This window comes from Ornithorhynchus anatinus, chromosome 9 (assembly GCF_004115215.2).
Source record: "Ornithorhynchus anatinus isolate Pmale09 chromosome 9, mOrnAna1.pri.v4, whole genome shotgun sequence".
NCBI classification, from domain to species: Eukaryota; Metazoa; Chordata; class Mammalia; order Monotremata; family Ornithorhynchidae; genus Ornithorhynchus; species Ornithorhynchus anatinus.
This window is the reverse complement of record NC_041736.1, coordinates 22,781,054-22,801,187: the sequence shown is the minus strand read 5'-3', so window position 1 is coordinate 22,801,187 and position 20,134 is coordinate 22,781,054. Positions and strand designations below refer to the sequence as shown.

The following is a 20,134-nucleotide window of genomic DNA, read 5'->3' as shown; positions in this document are numbered from 1 at the left end:
TAACAGATGCTATAATCGTTATTATTATCAATGTCACCATGTTCCTGTCATAGTCTAGATGCGGCATGGAATGGACACCGGCTCTACCTCTACTAGCAACCTTCTGGTGAAAGGAGGAATCTAGGGACTGTAAACTCCTCGAAGGCAGGTCGACCGCATCGTACTCTCCCAAGCCAAGTAAGGTGCTCCTCTCCAAGTAAGGTGCTCCTCACCCGGTAAGCGCTCGGTCAATACCTACGACTGATTGCTTGGAGTTCCCTTTCACTGGCTGATTTGGGAATTCCAGAGAGCTGACCTCATTTAGCAGGTTGTTCCAGGAGAACGTGAGTAATCTGACGGGCAGAAACAATTAGCTGTACTAATAAAATCACCATTGGAGTTTCTGGAGCTCGGCGATATCCGTAAGGGAGGGCTTCAGCAGTGTTGGTTTTTTATGCAACCCTAGCGAGATTTGTAAAATCTCACCGTAACACATTTTGTGTCGTCTTTCATTGCAGGACTTTAAATATAGCCCAGAAATCCCTCCAAAACGGATCAGACTCATTCCGAGTGAATCAAATTAGGTCACACCGAGTCAAGCTGTTCTCTCCTCGACTGAGGGATACATTTTGTTTGCTCAGTTTAAAAGTCAAAATTCAGATTGAAGATGTGTGCCCCTGTCAGTTTTCTAGCAGGAGAACATGGAGAACATGACATGAACGTTCGGATTTTGGCATCAAATTTCCCGTCAACAGATTCAGTTCTTTGGGTTAAACTTGAAGAATAAATATTGCAGTGGAGTCGTCAAACCTCTACGCCACTTAAAAGAGGAACATAGAGCGCTTGAGAACAACTTTTCAGATATTAGAGTTATCGGTGAGAAGGAGAGAAACTGAAAAAGAACAAAACAGACACGTTTGAGCCCATTTCTGAACGACCCAAGGGGGAAAAGAAATAGGGTGACAAATTTAGACAAAATAAAAGATTGTTTTTAAGGTAAGAGTACAGACCTTTAGGGTTTCAAGCCCTGTTTTCTTTGCTTTTTGGTAATGTCTTCCTCTTAAAATGTAAGGATTCTTTCAGTCAGTCAAGGGGCAACTCACAGGCCACCATCTTTTATTCAAAGGCAGGCACAGATGTTGCTTCTGCAGGGGAGGTTTTAATTTATGAAAATGATATTGTTTATGCATGAATGCACCGAATGCACTCTGCATAACACACAGCCCTTGCATCTGATCAGAAAAATACCACAGTGCCCAAGCTGATGTCAGGAACATATTCTACAAATTTACTCTCTTAAATGTTTAATGAATATTTGGAAGGCATTTCTCAAGTCACAAGAAGCCTTTTCAATTACCTTCTCTTTTTTTTTTTTTTTCATTTACGAATTACCTTTCGTAGTTGGTGGGGGGGAGAAATCAACTCCTTAAGCTCCTTTAGTTCTGAAAACTGGAATCAACTTGACTAAGGTGTCAGGAAGTGATTTTTGTTCCTATGCCTTATAAGAATTTCAAAAGTAGCGACAACTCCCGCGGGCAAAACAGGTTTATAAAACAATAAGAAAAATGGGAAACCCAAAAGCACCATTGGCCAAATTTCCCTTTGCTTTTGCTTCCAGCCTAATGACGAGCCATACTGGGAAGGCTCAGTTCACTCCTTCCTTTTAAGCAATCACTCCTTCTTACCAGGATAAGCTCCTGTAGATCTACTGGCTTAATCTGGAAATGCTCTGAGTTATTTTCATCAAGAGCTGGTGGTATCAAAACCCAGCTCATATCATTGTCAGACCACACTGCAGCGGCCTATTCTCTCAGTCGTTAATAACTTGCCATAAACAGTTGATCGGAGATAAAGCTTGGCTTGAATGTATGAGACCGAGTGTCATCTATTTTAACCTCGACTCAAGGAATCCCTACTATTTGCCTTAGATGCAGTGTGCGATGGAGCTGTGCCATGTGATCCATTGCTGTTAATATCCCCCAAAAGAGGAAATGCAATCACTGTAACTGCTACTTGAAATTGGGTTAATCTTCATATTTCAAGAAGAATTAAACTATCATCACAGCTCATATTATGTGTCAGTACGTCTCACGGCTTCTGAACCCAAGCGAGAATGTTTCGAATCACTGCCCTCACCCCCAAACCCCTCTCTTCTACATGTAAGTAGTTGAAATATATTTTCCTAACTTCATACCACTCTAAAATATTTTGATAATTGCTTAAATGATATATGCATCATTAACTAATGAAAGATATTCAGTTCTATGATTACAGATGCATTTCTAAATGATAACTGTATGTTTGGCAAATGGAGAGCTTACGCAGTTCAGAATAAAAGTCAGCGGTGAGATAAAAATGGTCTTCTCCATTAAGAAACAAAACAGAAGAGGAATTGCTAATTTGAGGGCCCACTGGCTACTGAAAAGAGAATATTTTGAGACAGCAAGAGGCTAAGAGCCAGAAGAGACTTACAGTGGCACCAAATCTGCAGTGAAGGGTAAATGTTCTTTATCCCAGACCGGAGCAAAGAACTGCTTCCTTGAAGCTACGGCCTCCAGCCCCATCCCTATGGAAACAAAGACTCTCCACTGCTGAAAGTTGAGATCCCTTTACCTCAAAGGCTACCCAGCATCTCCTACTGACAACCGACTCAGAATCTCAAAGGGATGTTACTTCTTTCCAATTAATAATGGCAAGGCGCTTTAAATGTGTCTCACGTGCTGATTCTAGACCGTAAGCTCGTTGTGGGCAGGAAACGTGTCCGCTAATTCTCTTATATTGTACTTTCCCAAGCGCTTAGTACCGTGCTCTGCACATAGTAAGTGCTCAAATAAATACTATTGATCGATCGCTCGATTGATCGGCCGGAACAGTCAGTGTTGTGGAATGGACATTTGGCTATCGACCCGTTGATGTAGTTCTCTTAGTTTAGACCCAACCTGAAATCCCCCTATAAGGGTACATAGGGTCGGACTGTCTCTGATCACAGAGGAGACATTGCTTTGGCTGGAGATTTGCCTTTCCTAAATTATCTTAAAATGGAACTGGATGCAGAGCCAGTTTGGTGTTTGCCCCTTTTGAATGACAACGTTATTTAGAGATATTTCTCCCCCTAACAAAACAATGGATAACTGTTGCATTAGGGCTTAATTAGAAAAGCAGTATGGCCTAGCGGAAAGGGCACTGGTCTGGAATTCAGAAGGACCTGGATTCTAATTCCGGCTCTGCTAATTGCTTGCTGGTGACCTTGGGCAAACCACGTCACTTCTCTGTACCTCAGTTTCCTCAACTATCAACTGGGGATTCTCTACTTGTCCTTCCTCCTACTTGGACTGTGGGCCCCATATGAGATAGCCACTGTGTCTGACCTAATGAGTTTGTAACTACTCCAAAGCTGAAAACACATGGAAAGTGCTTTATAAATACCATAAGAAAGCCAAACAAACAAACAAACCGCCCCCCCCCACCCCCAAACCCGGGACACGAGGTATAAATCTGGATGTTGGATTTAAGGTCTGTATTTCAGAGCCATCTCTAGCTCCCGGGAAGAGCCATCTTGCGTAGTTACAGACCTGCAGCCTCCACTGGCATCCTCTTGTCTTTTTCTCATTTTAATGGTCATCTATTTCATAGTCAGCATCTACACGATCTATTAAACCCTCTGCACCATCCCAGAGAGAATGACACTGTGTGGCCACAGAACGGTTTCAACAGGTCCCCAATGTCGATCTTATCCATTTCTTTCCAAAGCAATTGCATTTGTCGTAATGTTCTTTCAATTGGACAATATAGGTAGCACTTTTATGAACAGCCTCAACTAGCAAGCCAGAGTTTCCCACACATCAAACAGAGTACCTGTGGGTTTAACTCTGTTACATTTTAAGATGGAAAAGTGTAATAAAAAGTGACGCGTCCTGGGCCATATCTTCAACACCGGAGAAAAAGGAGGGTCTCTAATCAGCCGGCTTGCCACTTGTGATATTTGACTTTTGAAGGTTACAGTTTTTACTGTGTCTGATTTAACAACTGTCCGTTACTGCACATTGAATTGAACTTTTAGAAACTTAACAAGAAGATATAGAAAATCTAGGAAAAATACCTTTTTAGGGATATGATTCTGGTCTGATCTATCTTGTTTCTACCTCAGTGCCAGGTGCAGCACTAAGCACATGGTAAGCGCTTCATAATTATTATTATTATTGCTATTGCCATCATTATTACCACTATTGCTTTTGTCGTTATTATCATTGTACATATTTTTGACACCAGGGGAGCCCACTTAGATTAATGTTCTCTGTGGAGGTTTCCTTTTTTTCTTTACACGCTCTTTGGTAGATGCATGATGTATATAGGTTTATCTTAACTCCAAAAGACACAATTCAAAAGCCATAAATGCATATATTCTTTAAACTATGCTTAGATTAAAATGCAATATTCTTTAAATGAAGTCCGTTTGAAGGGCATAATTTTCACTGACGTCAATGACGGGGCATTGCAATTCACGGGAGATAGGGTAATATCCTCCCACTGATGTCAGATCAATGGAATACCTGCCTATTAATATCAAGGGATCACATGGTCATGTTCCTCTCTAAACTGCAAGTGACTAAACTTACAATGTGCAGTCAACTTGTAAGACTGTAGCAAAATTCTCGAGAAGTTTCAAAAGAACAATATATATGTGTGTGGGTGTATACACTTTATACTTTAAAAAATTGCATGGGAGTGAGATATTTCAAGGGTCCTTTCTAATTTATCAGCTTTAATTTGCACCCAATGATTAAACATTCCAGTTACATCATATCAAGAAAAGATAGACATTTTAAGTATAGTGAAAATGCAATACTGCTATTAATAGTTCCTTTTAAAATATGCTCACTTTTAGTCATGTTGACTTTTTGGACAAATAACTGCTTTTTAAAATACCGTGTTAACCTTTTCAAAGAATTCATAGTAAAAAGTCTAACGCTTAAATATGACATGAATTACATTCATAATAATGGTGTTTTTCTCTAGCGACTAATGAATTTTCTGTACCTAAAATAGATATACCAAGGTAAAAAATATAACAGGACCGTGTCATCATAGGCAAAGATTCTTTAATTTTACTGTTGTAAACATCTCACCGATATCGAAATGGCATTTTGCCTGCCACTTCCTGAAGATTTAATCAGGAATATGCAGCAGAGCCGACATATAAATGATACCATCCTTCTAAAGACGTAATTAATTTTTAAAGGGGGAATTTTGTGTTTTGCTGAATTTATGTACCCACTGCATTTAAAGGTGAGATCCAGAAACTGCAACGTGTGAATAGGCCACAGATTTAAGTAACTAGGTGTGACTTTATCTAATACCTTAACCAAGAGGCTTTTACGTGATTTGCAAAAACACGGGAAATCTGGCTGTTTGTCGCCAGCTGTCTCCCAGGTGAGGCATTTGATTTTATTGTCACCTGCTCACTCTCTCCTCCTTTAAACGTGGACGTCGAGGCCTTTGGCTCTGAGGTGTCTCCACCAGCCCTTGCTGCACCAAACCTCTCCACATTGTTTTTAAATTTATCCTTCCTCCCCGCTTCTTCCCTCAACGCCAAATGATGGCAGGAGCCGGAGGCTTCCTACCTTCCTCGCTGTGCTGGGAGTGGAGGAGGCTGAGGAACTAGGGAAAACATAGGTGATTTTTAGATTTTTTTTAAAGACTGACTTACTCGAGAGAGCTGTAGTGACAGAAAGAATTCTGCACTTGGTAGAAACAGTTAGCTTTTATATTCCTCTGACGGGGTACTACTTAAATAACTGTGGCACTTGTTAAGTACTTACTATGTGCTAAACTCTGAGGTAGGTACAAGACATGAAATTGGTACAGTTCCTATCCCACACGGTCTTACCATAGTCTGAGGTGTGGGGGAGTGGTGAAATGTATTGGATCCCGTTTTATAGGTGAGGAACTGAGGCACTGAGAAATTAGGTGATTAGCCAAAGGTTAATCGGCAGGCAAGTGGTGGACTGGGATTTGAACTCAGGTCCTCTGACTCGTAGGTTTATGCTCTTTCCACTAGGACACAAAGCTTCTGGTTACTTTGCTCAGGGATATGATTTCTTAATTTCCTTCTTACCCTCCGTCACGGATCCAAATTCCCTACAACAGAAGTTGTCAGTGAAAGATGAAAGCCTCCGGCCTATAACATCCTCCATCTTCCTATCTGACGATGACTCTCCCCCGATTCAAAGTCTTACTGAAGGCATATCTCCTCCAAGAGGGCTTCAGTGACCGAGCCCTCTTTTCCTCTTCTCCCACTCCCTTCTGCATTGTCTGACTTGCTCCTTTTATTCCTCTCCCCCTCCCAGCCCCACAACGCTTATGGACATATCCATGATTTATTTATTTATTTGTATTAATGTCTCTCTCCCCCTCTAGACTGTAAGCTCATCAAGGGTAGGGAACACATCTGTTATATTGGTAGATTATATTCTCCCAAGTGCTTGGTACAGTATTTTGCAAACAAACAGTAAGTGCTCCCTAAATACGATTGAGTGAGAGAGCGAGGGCAGTGTAAGGGAGAGGAGAATTAGAATGAAAACCCTAACTTCTCTCTATTGAGCAACACTTGAAGCTCTTGTCAGAGGTCCATTTGGCTTTGGGGACATCCAGGATTTGGACAGGGATGGGACAGCATTATCATGCAACAACTCCACAAACATTCATGGAAATGCTGAGAAATGGGCTCTGATTGAAGAATGAATAGAAACGCCCATCCCTCAGGCATATTTTGATCCCAAGGTCAAAAATGGCTACTTTTCCCTTTTCCAACCGAGGAGAGGAAGAGCAGGCGGAGGGTTAACTTTACCAATTGTCTAATTTGAAGGAAAGGAAATCCCAAGGCTCATTCTCAAACCATCCGGAACGTGAATTGTACTTCTCCGTTTGACTAGATGGGGATGAGGAAGCACGGAGTGTTTTGAAACTGCATTTAGCGTGTTCATCTAATCCCTGCTCTGCTGCTTGCCTGCCGGGTGACCTTGGATAAGCCACTTAACCTCTCTGTGCCTCAGTTTCCTCATCTGTAAAATGGGGGTTAAATCCTATCCTCTTCTACTTAGATTGAGGGCCCATGTTGGACAGTGACTGTGACCCACCCGATTATCTTGTGTCTGCCCCCGCGCTTAGTACAAATATTTGGCACATATGAAAACCTTAATAGATACCCTAATCATATAATTTTATTCACGCCATTTAGGGTTGGGTACATGAAGTGTGTCTCCTAATAAGGGCAAAGGGGACAGCCTGGAAGGTACGGGTACAACCCACGGCCGAAGAACTGAGACTCTAAAGGCGACAAACGGTCCAGATTCCGAATCAGAGCCGCTTAGGTTTCAAGCCATGATGATCAAGCTGCGGAAAAAGAACGAAAACATTGAGCATGAAAGCAATTATCAACAAGCCTGTAGGTTTATGCTCTGGAAATGGTCTTGAAGCATTAGGGCATATTTTCAGCTGGATCCTCCACTCTTTTAAAGTGCATTAAGATCAGCTCTGTGGAATTACATGAGGCAAAGCTATTCTATCGGATAGCACAGAATTCCAGACCCTTGATCTGATTGCATGATATCATCATCAGTGGCATTTACTGAGTGGTCACTGTGTGCACAGCAGTGTCCTAAGCGCCTGGGAGAACGCAACACAAGAGTTAGCAGAGACATTCCCTCTTCACAGTGATTACCCCTGCGTACCCACGGGAAGCAGCATGGCTCAGTGGAAAGAGCCCGGGCTTGGGAGTCAGAGGTCACGAGTTCGCCTCCCGGCTCTGCCGCTTGTCAGCTGGGTGACTGTGGGCGAGTCACTTCACTTCTCTGGGCCTCAGTTACTTACCTCATCTGTAAAATGGGGATTAACTGTGAGCCTCACGTGGGACAACCTGATGACCCCGTATCTACCCCAGCGCTTAGAACGGTGCTCGGCACATAGTAAGCGCTTAACAAATACCAACATTATTATTTAGTATAGTGTTTGGCACACGGCAAGCACTTCACAGATACCGCCCTCCCCGCCCAAAAGGCAACCCAAAACTCACCTCATCCCTCAGGATAGGGGAGAATCAACTTGGTCAATAATTAGAAAGCCATTTTGTCATTACCGGGCAGGCCCTTTTAAAGGGAAGCAGTGTGGCCTAGAGGAAAGAACATGGGCCTGGGAGTCACAGGACCTAGGTTGTGTCCCTTCTGATCATCTTGGCTCAGTGGAAAGAGCACGGGCTTTGGAGTCAGAGTTCATGGGTTCGAATCCCGGCTCGGCCACTTGTCTGCTGTGTGACTTTGGGCAAGTCACTTAACTTCTCTGTGCCTCAGTTCCCTCATCTGTAAAATGGGGATGAAGACTGTGAGCCCCAAGTGGGACAACCTGATTCCCCTGTGTCTACCCCAGCGCTTAGAACAGTGCTCGGGACATAGTAAGCGCTTAACAAATACCAACATTATTATTATTATTATTATTAGATACTCTTTAGAAGCAGCATCTTCGGATGGCAGCAGCATGGCCAGTGGATAGGGTCTGGGAGTCAGAAGGCCACGGGTTCTAATCCCGGCTCTGCCACTTGTCTGCTGTGTGACCTCGGGCAAGTCCCTTCCCTTCTCTGCGCCTCAGCTACCATTTCTGTAAAATGGGGATTAAAAGACCGTGAGCCCCACGTGGGACGGGGACTGTGTCCAACCTGATTTGCTTGTAACCAGCCCGGCGCTTAATTCGGTGCCTGGCACTTAGTAAGCACCTAAATCACACTCACCCCCCCCCCCTTCAAAGCCCTACTGAAAGCTCACCTCCTCCAGGAGGCCTTCCCAGACTAAGCCCCCCTTTTCCTCTGCTCCCCCTCCCCTCCCCACCGCCCCGACTGGCTCCCTTGGCTCTTCCTCCCCCAGCACATGCACGTATTTATAATTCTGTTGTTGACATATCTATAATTCTATTCATTTATATCGATGTTCCTGATGCCCGTTTACTTGTTTCGATGCCCGTCTCCCCCCCCCTTCTGGACCGAGAGCCCGTTGGGGGCAGGGATTGTAGAAGCAGCGCGGCTCAGTGGAAAAAGCCCGGGCTTGGGAGTCGGGGATCACGGGTTCGAATCCCGGCGGCTCTGCCACTCGGCAGCTGTGTGACTCTGGGCGAGTCACTTACCTTCTCTGTGCCTCAGTGACCTCATCTGTAAAATGGGGATCAACCGTGAGCCCCACGTGGGACAACCCGATCACCCCGTCTCTACCCCAGCGCTTAGAACAGTGCTCTGCATAAAACAAATACCCCCATTATTATTTGTTGGCGATTCGTATTTTCCAAGCGTTCGGTACAGAGCCCTGCACACGGTACGCGCTCAGTAAATACCGATCGAATGAACGAAATGAACAGACACTATTATTATCGTTATCTTTATCCGGCCCAGAATTTACCCCCGTACTATGCACCTTGCAAATAATAATAATGTTGGGATTTGTTAAGCGCTTACTCTGTGCAGAGCCCTGTTCTAAGCGCCGGGGTAGGCCCGTCAAGCGCCAGGGACCGTCTCTATCTGTCGCCGACTTGTAATAACGTTGGGATTTGTTAAGCGCTTACCCTGGGCCAAGCACTGTTCTAAGCGCTGGGGTAGACACAGGGGAATCGGGCCGTCCCACGTGGGGCTCCCGGTCTTCATCCCCATTTTACAGATGAGGTCACCGAGGCACCGAGAAGTGAAGTGACTTGCCCAAAGTCACACAGCTGACAAGCGGCCGAGCCGGGATTCGAACCCGTGACCCCGGACTCCAGAGCCCGTGCTCTTTCCACTGAGCCACGCTGCTCCTCTAAGGGACTTGTTCATTCCAAGCGCTCGGTACAGTGCTCCGCACATAGTAAGCGCTCAATAGATACCACCGAATGAAGGTTTTCCCCCAGGAGGCTCGGCCTGAATCCCCATTTTTCAGATGCGGTCACTGAGGCACAGAGAAGTGCCCGGCCCACGGTCGCCCGGCTGACAAGCGGCAGAGGCGGGATTCGAACCCGCGCCCTCTGACTCCCGAGCCCGTGGTCTTTCCACGGAGCCGCGCCGCTCCTCTAATAGCACCGCGGCGACTGTTTTTCACCTCTCCAACGGTACTTTGCAGGGATGAGTCCGTCGGGCGAGGAGGGGGAGGAGGAGGAGGAGGAGGAGGAGGAGGAGGAGGAGGAGGAGGAAGAGGGCCGGGGCGTGAGCGCCCATCCCGGGCGTCGCTCGGGCTCCATCCCCGCCGCGGGGAGAGGGAGGGGAGGTTTCCGTGGCGACCGTTGCCCCGGCGGCAGGCGCCGCGGCCCGGGACGGGGCGTTCGGGTCCTCCGCCATGGTCCGCGGCAGGCGCGGCCCCTCCTCCCGCGCCCGAGTGAGCGCCTGCGGGGCCGGCCCGGGGCCCGGGAAGGGAGCGGCCCGGCTCCGGGGCATCTTCCACATCGGCAAGAGGAGCTGCGACGTGGTCCTCACCGACACGGCCCTCGCCTGGAGGCCCATCCGACCCCAACCGCCCCGCGGTGAGACCCCCGACCCTCCGCCTCGACCCCACTCATTCCCCCTCATCCCTGACCCCCCCCTTCTCCCCGGCTCCCGCACGCCCATATTCCCCTCCCCGCTTATTCCCCTTTCCCCCATCCCTCACCCCCTTTCTCCCTGTCCCCCCTTCTTCCCGTCCCCCTCCTCCTCCTTTCCTCGACCCCCCATTCCCCACCCCCTCCCCCCTTTCTCGACCTCCTTGTCCCCTTCCCCGATCCCCTCTTCCCCCTTCCCCGACCCCCTCTTCCCCTTTTCCCCCCTATCTCGACTCCCTTCCCCCTTTCTTCCCTCTCCCCCCCTTTCTTCCTCTCCCCCCTTTCCCTCTCCCCCCTTCTTCCTCTCCCCCCTTTCTTCCCTCTCCCCCCTTTCTTCCCTCTCCCCCTTTCTTCCCTCTCCCCCTTTCTTCCCTCTCCCCCCCTTTCTTCCCTCTCCCCCCTTTCTTCCCTCTCCCCCCCTTCTTCCCTCTCCCCCCCTTTCTTCCCTCTCCCCCCTTTCTTCCCTCTCCCCCCTTTCTTCCCTCTCCCCCCCCTTCTTCCCTCTCCCCCCCTTTCTTCCCTCTCCCCCCCCTTTCTTCCCTCTCCCCCCCCCCTTTCTCGACCCCCATTTCCTTGACTCTGCCACCTGTCAGCTGTGTGACTGTGGGCGAGTCACTTCGCTTCTCTGGGCCTCAGTTCCCTCATGTGTAAAATGGCGATTAAGACTGGGAGCCTCACGTGGGACAACCCGATGAGCCCGTATCTCCCCCAGCGCTCGAAACAGTGCTCTGCACATAGTGAGGGCTTAACAAATACCAACAATATTATTACTGAACCCCTCTTTCCCCGACCGTGCCCCTTTCCTCGACCCCCCCATGCCCTCCCTTTTCAGCCTCCTCTTCTCCCCCCTTTTTCAGCCCCCTCTTCCCTTTCCTTGCCCCCCTTTCCTCGACCCCCCGGGTGTCCCCAGGCACCCAAGCTTCGTGCAGCCAGGAGGCGTTTCTCTGATAGCCAGCTGTGCCCTTGACTGCGTTGATCTGTCTGCTCGCCTGGGGCCCGGTCGTGGGCCTTCTCCCTTCACACGTGCTGCCTCTCACTCCTCTCTGCACGTGGCTCGCCGCTCTTCGGGGGCAACCAAAGAAAGTCAGGTCTCATCCCGAAATCCCACCGCGAGACTCTCCGGAAAAGGGTTATTCCTTCCATTCCTTTGGCAGGCACGGGGAAGCACTGGGTCCTTCGATCAGTGGTATCGATTGACGGCTCACCGTGGCGGAGCGCTGTACTAAGCGCTTGGGAGAGTGCGCTAGAACAGAGTCGGGAGAGATGTTCCCTAGAACGAATTTATAGTCTTGATGACCTCAATGTAGCGTGACCTAGGGAAAAAGAGTATGGGGCTTGGGAGGTTTAGCAGGGGGCTAGAGTGTCAGCTCGTTCCAGGCAGGGACTGTGTCTGTTTACTGTTCTAGTGTACTCTCCCAAGTGCTTAGTACAGTGCTCGGCACACAAGTGCTCAATAAATGCGGTTGAATGAATAAGTCAGGGGTCCTAGTCCTAGGGAGAGGGAAAATAGGGGAGAAAACTTAAAGCAGGGGGAGGGGTTGTTTCTAACTTGACTTTCTTATATTAACATAGCTAGAGCACACATCTGTCGTCGATGAAATGTACAGTTTTGGTAAAAAAAAAAAAAAAGGGCTCCGTCTAAGTGTCAGGGAGCCGAGTCTCCATTTAGAACGTGTTCCCTGGGGAAAATTGGCTTCCACATCGCCTTTCAGCTTGAGGTGCAGTTTTTCAGAAACTAGTCGGGTCGAAAATCAGCGAATGCCGGTACGCGGAGGAGTTACGTCTTCACAGACGTGACAGGTAAATTAAAACTTATTTTTGCGTTTGAAACGGAAGACTTAATACTTTGCAAAGCTATTGGACCAGAAGGTTTGTAACGAAACACATGTGAGAAACAAGTCTTTCTCTTCTCTGGTGAAATGAGGCGGGGTTTACTGTTACGTTTTCCGCTTGTAGTAATCGGTTGCCTGATTGGCAAGTCAAGTTAATGCCGTGGAGACTATTAAGTTCAAAGCTGACTGGGCGAAAAGAGTCAGCAAGGGCAATGTCTACTTTGACGTGAGTTTTCAGACTGGCCCAAGAAGTCAGACGGTTAGCATAATCTTCTCCGTGAGAAGCAGCGTGGCTGAGAGGATAGAGGATGAACCTGGGGATCGGAAGGTCCTGGGTTCTAATCCCCTCTCTGCCACTCTTCTGCTGGGTCACCTTGGGGAGGTCACGTCACGGCTCTCGGACTCGGTTCCCTCATCTGTAAAATGGGGATGAAGACCGTGAGCCCCATGTGGCGCAGGGACTATGTCCAACCTGATTAACTTGTATCTACCCCAGTGCTGGGTGCGTAGTAAGTGCTTAACATGTGCCATCATGAATTAATTAACCCTATGTGGGTGCCTGGAGAGGATCTAAGGTGAAGTGTAGAGAAGCAGCGTGGCTCAGTGGAAAGAGCATGGGCTTTGGAGTCAGAGGTCATGAGTTCAAATCCTGGCTCGGCCACTTGTCAGCTGTGTGACTGTGGGCGAGTCACTTAACTTCTCTGGGCCTCAGTTACCTCATCTGTAAAATGGGGATTAAGACTGTGAGCCCCCATGTGGGACAACCTGATTCCCCTATGTCTACCCCAGTGCTTAGAACAGTGCTCGGCACATAGTAAGTGCTTAACAAATACCAACATTATTAAGTGTTGCTCTAGGCAAATCCACGGACCCCGCCGAGTGGAGGAGAGCCGTGGCCAGCTGTAGTCATTCTGACTCACACTGAGTTGCCGGCTGTGAGTAGAGAAGGGAATTCCATGCTCAATAACCTATGGAAAGCAGGTGAGGGCAGAGCAGATAAATTCAGTTCTACCGTGGTGGATTGAACACCTGAAGCTGGCTAGTCATCCTGCAGTGGGGGCTTTTGGACACAAGTGACTTGGAGAGAAGCTGGGTGGCCCGATGGCTAGAGCACGGGCCCGGGAGTCAGGAGGACCTGGGTCCTCATCCCGGCTCTGCCACTCGTCTGCTGTGTCACCTCGGACAAGCCAATTCACTTCTCCGAGTCTCAGTTCCCTCGTCTGTATAATGGGGATCGAGACGCTGAGCTCCGTGTCAGAGACCGTGTCCGATCCAATTTGCTTGTATCCAAATATGAGAAGCAGTGCGGCTCAGTGGAAAGAGCCTGGGCTTGGGAGTCAGAGGACGTGGGTTCTAATGCTGACTCCACCACTTATCTGCTGTGTGACTTTGGGCAAGTCACTTAACTGAGGCTCAGAGAAATTAAGTGACTTGCCCTTTGCCCACCCCATCCCTTTGAGTTGGAATGAAACCAAGGGGGAGTCACAAGAACAACCCCACTGTCCGTTTCACTCTCCCTTCGTCTTTCTTTCCACCCCATCTCCTCTTCAATTTTTTCGTTAAGGGCTTATTATATGCCAGGGATTGTCCTAAGCAGTGAAGCAGGTACAAAGTAATCAGGTAGGACACAGTTCATGTCCCACATGGGGCTCGCAGTCTTAATCCCCATTTTACAGACGAGAGAACTGGGATTAAAGATGAAGGGGCAGAGCCGGGATTAGAACCCATGGCCTTTTGGCTCCCAGGCCCGTGGACTACCCGCTACGCCATGCTCGCCCGGAAGCCAGTCGTCAGGCATTTCTGTTTGAGGCTGAAAAGGATGGACAGCCGTTGGAGCTCCCGGAGGTGTGGGGAAATGCGTGGGATGACACTGAGGAGAAAGGAGCGGTGCAGTCCTCTTTAGCCCAGGGCGGGTGAAATGGGAACTGGAGATCAGAAGATGAGCAACGATGTTGAGGCGTCGAGGGCAGTCCATCCATCCATAGCATTTGTTGAGCGCTTACTTGGTGCAGAGCACTATACTAAGCGCTAGGGAGAATACCTTACCGTAGAGCAAGCAGACAAGTCCCTTGTCCACAGAGAACTTGCAGTCTGGAGGGGAAGATGGGCATTAATATAAGTAATTTAGAATTTAAAGATACTTAAGGGCTGTGGGGTTGAGGGGAGGGTGAATACCAAACGCCTCAAGGTTCCAGATGCAAGTGCATAGATGAGGCAGAAGGGAGAGGGAGCCAGGGGAAAAGAGAGCTTCAACGGAGAAGACCTCTTGGAGGAGATGTGACCTTGCTAATGGTTCGAAGATTGGGAGAGTGGTGGTCCGGTATATATGGAAGGGGAGGGAGTTTTAGGCTAGGGGGAGGGTGTGGGAAAGGGGTCACTGGTGAGATAGTTGAGATCAGGGCACATGGAGTAAGCTGGTGCTAGTGGAACGGAGCGTGCAAGCTGGACTGTTATAAATCAGTGAGGAGAGGTAGGAGGGGGCAAGCTCACGGTTTTAAAGCGGAGAGTAAGAAGTTTCTGTTTGGTTTGGAGGTGTCTGCGGCCTGCTTGTCTGCTGTGTGACCTTGAGCAAATCACTTCCTCCTGCCTTTGAGATACGTCTACCTGGATGACCCGCCGAACCCTCAAACTTAAACGTGTCCCAAACTGAACTCCTTATCTTCCCACCCAAACCCTGTCCTCCCCACGTCTTTCCCATCACTATAGACAATACCACCATCCTCCCTATTTCAAGCGTATATGACCTCGGCATCGTCCTCGACTCATCTCTCTGGTTCCACCCACGTATTCAGTCTGTCGCCAAAACCTGTCGGTTCTACCTTCACAACATTTGCTAAATTCCACCCTTCCCTCTCCATCCAAACTGCTAATTCTCCGATCCAAGCACTATCCCCTCCCACCTCGACTTACCACGTCTGCCTCCTCACTGACCTCCCAGCCTCCTCTCTCTACTGCAGGCCGTACTTCACTCTGCTGCCCAGATCATTTTTCTACAAAACCATTCACTCCAAATCTCCCCACTTCTCAAGAACCTCCAATGGCTGCTCATCCACTTTTTTTTTTTGTGGTATTTTTAAGAGCTTGCTAGGTGCCAGGAACTGTACCAAGCTCTGGAGTGGCTACAAATTAATTAAGTTGGACATAGTCTCTACTGCACGTAGAACTCACGTTCTTAATCCCCATTTTCCAGAAGAGGTAACTGAGGCACAGAGAAGTTAAATGACTTGCCCAGGGTTATACAGCGCACAAGTGGTGGAACCAGATTTGGAACTCAGATCCTCTACCAGGCCTGTGCTCTTTCTACTAAGCCAAGCTGCTGACCGGAAGCAGGATTTCCAAGCAACCGCCGTATAGCGAGCCAAAAGGAGACACGGACAGGCTGACGGCAAGACCCAAACCCAGCAATGATATGCTATTAGAGAAGACAGATGATAATAATAATGATGGCATTTGTTCGGTGCTTACTGTGTGCCAAGCACTGTTCTAGACGCTTGGAGGGGTGGTACAAGGTAATCAGGTTGTCCCACACGGGGCTCACAGTCTTAATCCTCATTTTCCAGATGAGGGAACTGAGGCCCAGAGAAGTGAAGTGACTTGCCCAGAGTCACACAGCTGACGAGTGGTGGAGCCGGGATTAGATCAGCTCCGTAGGGCTCATTCGGGCGAGGGATTCCCTCCTCAGGCAAAGGATTTGGGGAGATCTGGATAGCAAGAGGCAGGCTGGTAAACAGACAGGCAGCACGGGACTCTTTTTCCCGGGCATTTGGTGCAGAAGAAAGTTTGGCTCACAGTTCAGTTCTTTTGTTCCCACTGACCTACGTGGGTACAAAATCTCACTGTGAGTGGTCATCTTCAAAAACGAAGGACACGATCTGAAGTTTTCTACATACTGGCGTGTGTGTACCTTTTATTTGTCTTATGTGTGAACGTGTCTCCTTGTGCATGGAGGTTCGTGTGAGGCTGTGTGGTTGGGTTTTATGGTCCTTGCTTGCAATGGCTACAGTGAGCTTTGGAGATAATGATTTTTTTTTAGCTACTTTAAGTAGGCTTAATAGTAGGATTGCCTCTAGATACCAGCGTTTCTCTCCGGCTCCCAAGGCTTCAGGGCTTGGCATATACTGAGCGCTTAAGAAATCCCATCGTTGTTGTTGTTTTGCTTTTCTTCGCCATCCTTGGGTTACTTTGATTACAATTACCCAGTATTGCCCACCGATCTGGCGCTGAAAAGTCCTCATGAAGAGTGAACCTCTCCTTAAGAGACCTAACATCGAAGCTTGAAGTGATATGGCTCTGAGTATCTTATATGAACCTCACTAGAGCCTCATAAAGCAACTGATTTACATAGCTTAATAACAGGAACAAACTTCTCTTCACGTGGAAAAAGAAAAGTCAAGGAGCTCAGAGGCAAGAATACCGAAAACATCTTTAATTCTGCGAGAAAGACTATTTTCTAGGACCCTAATTTAGCCTGCATTTTGGAAATATGGTTTTCAGAATGAAAGCAAAGGTAGAAAACAAGTTTGCGGAAGCATGAAGGTGAGAAAAATAGTCACGCGATTTTAACAACGCACGGAAAAGAGTGGTCATAAAGGAATTAGTAGAGCATGATGCACTTTAAGTATTAATCTGCCGAAGCTTTTTAGAAACAGATGTGGGTGAAATAGATACGGGAGTCTGTTTTGGATATCTAGAGTAAGACATCTGTCAGTCTTTCATAAGGCCAAGAATAATGGAACAGGAGCTAAACCCCCAAAATGACCTGTAACAAGTGTAAATGATTGAAGTTGTAATTACATGATTAAATTGGAGACTTTAGATTTGCAAATTACATTTTGCACTGCCTTTAAGCCGACTGATTCTTTTTCATGTCAAACTGCAGCTTTGAGGAGATATTCAAGGGATGTTTTGAAGAAGTGACATATTTAAAATCTTGTGGTCTTGTCCTTTCAGTTTAAACCCTCAGATTAATTCTGAATTTGCTGTGTTTCCTTGAGAAGTGCTTTGGTAAATATTTGATTCATTTTGACCCAGTTTGCAAAATCAAACTTGATGTTTTAGTCATCAGTAAACTTCAGGTGTCTGTGCTAAAAGGGAAGGAGCGTAGTAAGAGCACCATTAAGCATTTGGCGTTCACTCGACCTTCAGCTCCGCAGCACTTAAATTCATATCCATAAATTATTTATATTAATGTCTGTCTCCTCCAATAGAATGTAAGTTCATTGTGGGCAATGTATAACTCTGTTGTATTATACTCACCCAAATGCTCACTGTGGGCAGACAATGTATAACTCTGTTGTATTATACTCACCCAAATGCTTAGCCTCGTGTTCTGCACACAGTAAGCCCTCCATAAATACTACTGATTGATCATTTTCCTCATTGATAGTTTTCATAAAGTGCCTCAAGTGCTAGTGACCTAATCATTTAAGTAATTTACAAAACAACCAACCAGACGAGATTTCTCCCTTTGGAACGTCCAACGGAAGAGACAAGGAAACGTAACACGACAAATACTGGACTGTGTCCAACGCAATTACCTTGTTCCTACCCCAACACTTAATACACTGCCTGGCACATAGTAAGCACTTTACAAAAGAATATATAATTGTTTAGAAGTACTCAAAAAAGCATGAATCCGACGGAAAAACAAAATTGTGTATCCCAATGCAACAGAAAAGGAAACCGTAAGATTTTAAAGAGCAAGTGGAATGGATGATGGAAAAGATTTCAGGTTTATTCCATGGGACGGAAAAGAGACCAAAAGCATTTCGTTGGCAAATGCAGAAAAGAAAGAAAAGGGAGTAAAGGGTCTTAATGAAGCAATCGATGGATGGTATTTGAATGTTTGCTGTGTTTAGAGCACTGTACTCAGCACTTGGGGGAGCATAATACAATTGAGTTGATAAACATCTTCCCTGTCCATAAGGAGTTGTTTGCTTTGTGGAGGCCAGAGTTTGGTATGCCATAATGCCAACACGTTAAAGGGAATGGAAATGCCAGTAGAGTGTACTACTATTTATTCATTCAATCATATTTATTGAGTGCTTACTATGTGCAGAGCTCTGTACTGAGTGTTTGGTAGACAACAATATAACAATGAACAGACACACTCTGCCTAATATGAACTAACAATCTAGAGGGAAGACAGACATTAATATCTATAAATTAATTACAGATATGGACATAATGCTGTGAAGTCGGGATGGGGGGTGAATAAAGGGAGCAAGTCCAGGTGACGCGGAAGGAAGTGGGAGAAGAGGAAAGGGGAGGTTTAGTCAGGAAAGGCCTCTTGGAGGAGATGTGCCCTTACTAAGGCTTTGAAGAAGGAGACAGTGATTGTCTGTTGGACTTGAGGGAGGGAGGGTGTTCCAGGCCGGAGGGAAGATACGGGCGAGGGGTCGGCGGCAAGATAGATGAGGTGGAGGTACGGTGAGAAGGTTAGCGTTAGAGGAGTGAAGTGTGTGGGCCGGATTGTAGTAGGAGAGTAGCAAGGGGAGGTAGGAGGGGGCAAGGGGATTGAGTGCTTTAAAGCCAATGGGGAGGATTTTGTTTGATGTGGAGGTGTATGGGCAACCCCCCGGAGTTTCTTGAGGAGTTGGGAAACATGTCCTGAATGTTTCTATAGAAAAATGAAATGGGCAGCAGAGTGAAACTCTGTTTGCGGAGCACTGTAATAAGCTCTTGGGAGAATACAGTACAACAATAAGCAGACCCATTCCCTGCCTGGAATGAACATGTAGTCTAGAGGAGGAGACAGACATTGATAGGAATAAATAAATTTGGGATTCCGGTGACCGGACAGCAGGCAAGCCACACTTGTGGCTGTATCCCCTCTGTGCCTCACCAGAGAAGGGCACGTTGGGAACGCCCTGGCCTCACCTAATGCCATCTCCTCCCCTTCCACGCCCAAGGCCCACGTGAGCACTGCGATTCGGATCACTGACGACGTTTGAGCGCTTCGGCAGTACGATCCCCAGAGAACGGAGGTGACTTCGATAGGTCCCTGTCAATAACGTATTTATTGAATCCGTCATTGACGGTGAGCCACTGAAATAACCATTTTTTCCCTTCTCTGTTCCCAGTTTGAAGCTGTTGACTAGCCACTCCACCTTGGCGACAAATAACCTGACAAGAGTACAGCTCTCTGCCTGCCTCCTCTATGTAGGTTTCTATGATACAGACTGTTGAACATCAAGATCACCTATCATTCCAGTGGATAACCAGAAGACGTTTAGAAATCCACTTAAATTCTAAGACATTGAGCAAATTGAAACCAGGGCTGAATTCCACACTTTTTTTTTTTGTAGCAAAGCAGCTTGGCCTAGTGGAAAGAAAACGGGCCTGGCAAGTCATTTCACTTCTCTGTGCCTCAGTTTCCTCATCGGCAAAATGGGAATTCAGTTCGTACTCTCCTACTTAAAATGAGAGCTCCTTGTGGGACCTGATTATCTTTATCTACTCTAGCACTTAGTATGTGTTTGGCACATAGTAAGCACTTGGGAAAAACCACAATGATTATTTTTATTGTAACCGGAAAGAAAAAAGAAGGATTTGTTTAAGTATTTTTCTGTTAGCAAACAGGAGGTGTGACTGTGGTTAATAGGTGAATATCCTTAGCAGGATTCAGCTTGTTCTTGAAATCCCTGGACACTCTTGTTGGGTTAGCAGGCTACGAGCATCATTGAGAATCTGAGAAACCATGAGACAGGAGCTGCTAAATTCAGGTGTCTGTGGGCTGGAGGCAC

General features: G+C 47.1%; 1 protein-coding gene and 1 long non-coding RNA gene across 5 annotated transcripts in view; one reads left to right on the top strand and one right to left on the bottom strand.

Moving 5' to 3' along the window:
- Positions 1–7,177: 7,177 nt before the first annotated feature.
- LOC114814275 lies at positions 7,178–10,306 on the bottom strand. Its single transcript, XR_003762048.2, has 2 exons — positions 10,086–10,306; positions 7,178–7,371 (listed from the first exon to the last, which is right to left on the bottom strand). It is a non-coding gene; the product is annotated as an uncharacterized LOC114814275 (long non-coding RNA).
- The window catches only part of CERKL (ceramide kinase like), a 92,366-nt gene continuing 82,521 nt past the window's right edge, over positions 10,290–20,134 (top strand). For all 4 annotated transcript variants that reach the window (XR_005660382.1, XR_005660381.1, XM_029072239.2 and 1 more), the window contains exon 1: positions 10,290–10,503. Coding sequence is in view for 2 of the 4 variants with exons in the window: in XM_029072239.2 (XP_028928072.1) it covers positions 10,320–10,503 (184 nt within the window). In the remaining 2 variants the exon portion in view is untranslated. The remainder of the gene's footprint in view (positions 10,504–20,134) is intronic.